The sequence below is a fragment of the Montipora foliosa genome, chromosome 6, assembly GCF_036669935.1.
Source record: "Montipora foliosa isolate CH-2021 chromosome 6, ASM3666993v2, whole genome shotgun sequence".
NCBI classification, from domain to species: domain Eukaryota; kingdom Metazoa; phylum Cnidaria; class Anthozoa; order Scleractinia; family Acroporidae; genus Montipora; species Montipora foliosa.
Window position 1 is genome coordinate 24,524,322 of NC_090874.1, and position 6,545 is coordinate 24,530,866.

Sequence of the window (6,545 nt, forward strand, 5' to 3'; positions counted from 1 at the left end):
CATACATTCCTTAAAAAGGGTAGCACCCTTATAAAACGTCTTTCTTACTGAAAACCTGGTAAAGGAAATCACTTGGCTGTGGATGGGATAACCGCCATAACTTGAGAAGTCGAGAAGTTTAGTGTGCTTTTAATTGAAAATGGGTTAAACTTTGTGTTACGATGAAAATGGTTAGATTTAAGGAAGTAGTAAATATAATTTGTCAGTAATAACTTCTTCTGGCGAATTCTTTTTATTGTTTTAGTCTGTTATACAAGATGATCCCAGTCCATATTTTTACAATTTTGTGTCGTAAAGTTCCTTGTTATAAGCTGGATCCCGACATAATCCCAGTGTAGGAAATCTGTCCGTGAAGATGAAGGCCACACCTTTAGAGTCATTTCTTCTCCGGTCCTGCTGTATCTTTACTGACACGTGCCTTCTTAAACAACACGAACTGAGCACCTGCCTAAACGCTGGGATTCTTAAAGCATAGAGGATAGGATTTAAAAAAGAGTTAGCAACACTCAAAGAGTAAACCATCCAGTAAGCGTGGAATTCTTTTGTCGTAAGATCGACGGGCTTCCTACCGAGAACACAATACGTGAAAATAATCAACGGAAACCACGAACACGCAGTCATTAGGGAAACGATTATCAGAGTTTTGGTCAAGCGTTGGCTTTTTTCCTGTCGTGGAAAGAGAATATTTCGGCGTTTGAATGATCTCCAAATACTAATATTACAGCAGCAGACAATCAATAATGCCATTAGAAAAAAAGACATAAGAAAATTAAAAGCCAATTTAATCGAACTTATAAAGAGCAATACAGTGAATACCATGGATATAACCAAAGCTAGCGCCCATGAAGTAAAAAGGACAACGCAGTATTCTCGTACTTCAATATTTCGATGCCTTAGTGGATATCGAATTGCATGAAGTCTCTCCCCAGAAATCAAGGCTGCGAATATAATCGAGGCCAGCAGAAAGCCGTAAAAGAAGATATTTTGAAAAATGTATAGATCGTCATTCGAAGGTGGTGCCCATAAGTTGACCTGAGGCCCCAAATACAGGTAAATATCCCAAGGCACATGTAGACCACCAAGAAGATCTGCAAACCCCGAGTTGATGACGATAAACAAACTTTTTTTTCGAAGTTGCTTGTACTGCACAAATAGCACAACCACAACCAAGTTTCCCACGACAATTAAAACGGTTTCTAAGGCCAAGATACAGCACCACACAAGGCCCTCTGCTTTAGCAGGTTTATGTAGAAAATTGAGAGACATTTGGCTAATTCAAGGCCACGCTACATGGTTCGTCTTTTTCAGTCACAAGTTGTCGCTGAAAAAAAAAGAACCCCAAAGAAAACACAATGCGACTATAGAAACCTAGGCGTTCTTCGAAAGCGAAAATGCATACTTACTGCCTGCCTGAGCGAGTGATTGAGTTATAAATGCAAAGGGAGGTTGCTGTCACTGCTGTAGACTTTCTGGAGTAAAATAATTGGAAGTAATCTGCGTATTTATTGAGTAATACTGAGAGATAAAATAATGCAGTGTAATTTGGATGACGTAGTTTTGGTACTTACTTTACATCAATAATCGCTTTTGTTTGTGCGTTAGAAGTGTGGTAAAGTTTTAAATATATTGAATCACGCAGTTTGGGCATTCATCGCACATATCGTTCGTGCAATGAATCGAAAGAACATTTTCCTAAACTTCTATTAGAGTTGATTTTTGTATTATTTTATTTTGACAGACATATTTGACAACTGATAAAATAATCGCCACAATCATTTCAATCCTCCGTAAAAAGAGAAAAATTGGTTCAAAGAAACAGAAACGGTTTCCAGCAGTGGTCATTCCAACAAAATAATCCCAGTGATAATAAAGAATCATTATTAAGAAAGACAGGAAACTCGGGGAAGGCTAAATCACCTACATTTCCGAAAACTCTTACTAAAGAAATTAATGACTGCACGATTATTGGCTAAACATGTGGCCTCTAAGACACTTCTTAGTTTCTTTGGATAACTGTGAATTTTATCGATATCTTGTACTTTATAGCGGTTCCTAAAACATTCGGGCTAGATCCTTTGTAAGAAGTCAATTAATTGACACTCGTTCTCGTGTTTCGTTTTAATAGACACATGATGTCAAAGCCAATATGACTCGAGATATTACATACATCTAAAATTCAGTGTTATCGTGGAGCAATCTTGTTGTTGTCATTCTGTGAATTTGTTCATTAAAACGGAGAGTGCTGATTGAACGGTGAAATAATATTATCTTTGGCCAATATTTCGAAAGGGGCTGCCTATCTTTCTTAGGGTTTTGCGGTTATCTCGCAACGAACAATAATATTATTAATAGGTGAATAACATTAAATTTTGCATATGTACTCAGATGATCGCAAGATCATTGTGTGATTAGTAGTTTTTTAAGTTGCCGAAGAAACGATCAACTTAAACGATGAAATGGATAATGGAAAAGTAACTTCATTGAAGGCAAAAAATCCAATTTTTAAAAACTGACTTACTACTCCCGAAATAGTTGGTTCTTCTTCTGTTCATTCCGCTTTTTTGAAAAAGCTCAGAGAATTACCTGTTAATAAGTATGAATTTCTTCATAGGCGTTCTTTTAAGTGTTAGACTAGGTTAATGTATCTACAACTTAGTGTGAGGGAGGAAACCGGTTCTTTCATAGGCCCCATGGTTTCTTTAATTTAAGGTTTCTAGCCGGTTTCTATACCAATCACGTTTTATAATCTTTGTTTGAAGGGAGTTTGAACGATGTGATATGGATAACAGCCAAAAAATGAATAAATAAATAAATACGACGTGAAGGTATAATACCAGGATAAAAAGAAATGTATTCATGTAAATGTCAGTCATCTCGGGATGGTCAAGACATCACTAACTGGAAAGATGTTAAAGTACTCGGTGTCAATATATTACATATTGTCAGAGAAAACTTTTCAGGGAAACAGAAATCAACTCCAACACTCTTTTGGTTGACTCTTCTTTATTCCGCGACCGATGGCTTTGTAACAACAGAAGTAGCCAACAACTAAAAACTAATTCCCTAGTACAATTACAGTATTCTTATGTTCTTTGGTACCGGCCTGTCAAGCCGATGTGAATCATGCATCATAAAACACCTGGTAAACAAAACACGCTTGCGCGGTGTCTATATTAGCATTTTCTCTCCTCAAGGTTTTGCATAGGTTTCTTCGAGGTTTGCGCAGCGCAACACAGATTCAGAACTACAAAAACAATAGGGAACACATTACGACAATTTAATTTAAAAGGCAAACTATCTCAGAAGTCGACGGGAAAAAAAAACAATTACAATCCACAAATTCCCTAGACTACTGTACGTGTCACAGGAGTGCGTATTGTGATTAAAAGTACAGTAATGAAAATACAAAACAATAGTACCAACTTTACCGTTGATTGCAATAACTTGTAGTGTTGAAAACTATAATAAACCCGTGCAAATAATTTTTGTCGGTACACCAGAAAAAAAATGTTGTTTTCTGATGGATTGACCAGGTAACCTTCACAAAATGGGACGAGAAAAAACATCAAGAAAATAACAAAGAATTTATAAGAAATTCAGTAATAGAAAACCAAGGCGAGAGACCTTACTTGAATAAAACAGAACAGAAAATAAGAATAAACAAACTGAATGCAGTACCAGAAACTAATTCGAACATTCCCAATGAAAAGCCGAATTGCGCGGAATACACCCTTTTCAAAACACCTGCTCCACGCCCAGTTCATGATAGGAAAAGGATATATGCCGAGCGTGGTCACAACAGAACAACCTCAGATCTGCAAAACGTCATTCTCAGAAAGCAGTCGTCAATTAACACCGTTGCCAGGAAACAGCCGGAAAGGGTTTAAGCAATTACTTCTTAATGTCCCCAAACATCTGTTCATCAGCATTAAACCCGAAAACGCCCTAAAGATCTAAAGTACTACAAAGCCGACCGGTGGCAAAAACTGTACGTTAAGGGTGCCTTCGATTGAACCTATTCCGGAATAAGAATACATGTAGTGATGATTTAAAACAGTATTCTGGCGTTTTGAAGCAACAAGGGTGATTAAAATATGTTTAAAATAGCATTTTAGCAGGTATCTGACAATTTTAATGCAAATCTCCGCAAAAATTGAAAGATTTCTAACTTATATTCCATATATTCCTCTTCCGGAGTACTGTCAAGCGAATACACCCTAAAAACTCGCTACAGAACGTAAATTAAATCAGCGAATCTACCTGATATAAACACTTTTCATATGACAAAAAATGTGCGTTCAAAATAAGACTGCAGAAAATCAGAAAGGATCCAAGAGAGTGCAGTTCTCATCATGCTTAAGGATAAAATTAAAACTGCATGCAACACCTCTGAAGAATCTTTCAAGAAAGTCGCATTGTCAAGAATATAAAATTGGAGATTACAAGATATGGCACTTATATACACAAAGTAAAACGAGAACGCCTCCGTAAGCATATATATTAACATGTTCTTGAAGATAACGAATCAAATATATATCGGCATCGGCTTCGCAATGTAGATAGGCATATCTAGGAAATCTGAAAAAAGTAGTGAAGCCCTGAAGCTGTTATTAATAGGAAAAATAAGAAAACCAGACTTGAAAACCATTGAAGATAATAGCACATTGTAAGAAAGGTTGCCTATGCTCCTCGTAAATTGCACTTTTTTTTTAAATAAGAACCTTTTTTATAAGAACGTCGAGGCTGAGATTTAATTTTAAGAACGTATTCAGAACATTGCTTAGGCTGAGAGTCGAGTAAGAACGTTTTATTCTGCTCAGTTGCATTTTAAATGAAAGCATAAAATAAAATTAAATAAATTTATACTTGAAGGGGCTATGTCACATTATTTTAGGGTTTTTAGAGGAAATCTTTAGTTACTCAGGCGTTTAAAACTCGAAAATGGTAATATGGAATGCCTTTACTGAAAATAAATTATCGTTACATCACAAACAAGATGATTCTTAAAAAACGTAGGGCCGACTTTTTTCGAGATTACCCAAATCTGAATCCGTTTCAATCTTGTCCATTTGTGTCCTTCCATGCTTCTCTTTCCTTTTGCTATATTTATTTTATATTGTTCAACAGTTTTAAGTAGTTATTGCTATGTTTCATTGTACTGTTTTTGCAGTTTGGGTGTCATGAAATTACATCGTTTTGCGTGGCATAGCCCACATTTTGTATCACCATAGTTAATGCATGCATGCATGTTAATGCATGGTTATGAAACTCGACAAGTCTTTTTGTTTCATGTTTTTGTCTGTAAAACAATACACACCTTTTTCAAGAATATAAACAATCAAATCTTTCGATTAAATTATGCGCAACTAATCTGCGAACCCGTGCAAAGCGAAAACAGTAGAATGTGCACTGAAGGTTTTAAGGTTTCATAACCAATCCCTCGATTAACTATGATACAACCTCGTTCCCAGGGTCTCTTTAGCGACAATGGAGACCCTCGGAAACGAGGTTGTGCATGATACACATCTCAGGGCGTCCTCACATGATCTCGGTTGACCGGGCTGATTCGTTTACCGGGATGAAGTTAGTTTCTGCTCACATGATGCCTTTCAGCCCCGTTTCCGAGATAAAAAGTGGTGAAGCGACAATTCAGGCATGAAATCTACGAGCCTGGCTAGAATTTCCCGATTTTCTTTGTTTAAGCAACATAAAATTTCTTATACTTTACGTTAACTATCAAATGAAACTATTCCGAGCTTCATTATGGTAGAAAAGAGAAGTATGTCCGTTATATCACGAAAATGCATTGTATAGTTCCTCCAGGTTACCGGGATGATGACGACGATGATGAGACCTTTAGTTAAGTGCCATAAATGAATATTATGATATTATATTATATTATATTATATTATATTATATTATATTATATTATATTATATTATATTATATTATATTATATTATATTATATTATTAACATGTACATTACAGTACAATTTAGGGACACCACTAAAGCAAAGCTAGTTAAAATAAAAAAAAATTATCCTTATTAAGACTTAAGAATCTAAAAGTCCTAAAAAATGAATATGTACAATTTATATCAATTCAATCATATAAAATTTTAAAAACACTATGAAAATTTATATATCATATTAGGTATTTCATAGATGGCAAGAGGCACAGCTACTGTTGTCCAATGCTGAGATATCTCTACAGTTTACCATTCGTTTGAAGTCTTTTAGAGTTGACGCACTTCTCTCAGAGTTGGACAACTTGGACAATAACATTAGGCCCAAGTATCTGATGGAGTGCATTCCATACCTTACAGTATTCTATCTTGGAAGGATAAAGTCTGAGTTTCCTGATTTGTTTCTAGTTTACCATTTATATTAAGAGTGATGCTGTTTCCTGCACATGCACCCTGTTTATGGTTTTAGAAGGGATTAAAGGTGTTGTAGAATTTCTTAGGGTTAGAGTCCAGATTATTGCGCACCTTTTGCCGCTTACCAAGATCCCGGTTGGAAAAACCGAGATCTCGGCAACCGAG

General features: G+C 35.9%; 1 protein-coding gene across 1 annotated transcript; it reads right to left on the reverse strand.

The window, feature by feature from the left end:
* Nucleotides 1-227: 227 nt before the first annotated feature.
* Nucleotides 228-1,457, reverse strand: LOC138008925 (galanin receptor 2a-like). Its single transcript, XM_068856231.1, has 2 exons — nucleotides 1,404-1,457; nucleotides 228-1,321 (listed from the first exon to the last, which is right to left on the reverse strand). Exon 2 carries the CDS (start codon nucleotides 1,264-1,266, stop codon nucleotides 277-279), a length of 990 nt encoding a protein of 329 aa, XP_068712332.1. The 5' UTR covers nucleotides 1,267-1,321; nucleotides 1,404-1,457; the 3' UTR covers nucleotides 228-276.
* Nucleotides 1,458-6,545: the final 5,088 nt, after the last annotated feature.

Bases quoted from the DNA above. Each gene is read 5' to 3' on its own strand.
- LOC138008925 (XM_068856231.1), bottom strand. From the start codon at position 1,266: ATGTCTCTCAATTTTCTACATAAACCTGCTAAAGCAGAGGGCCTTGTG.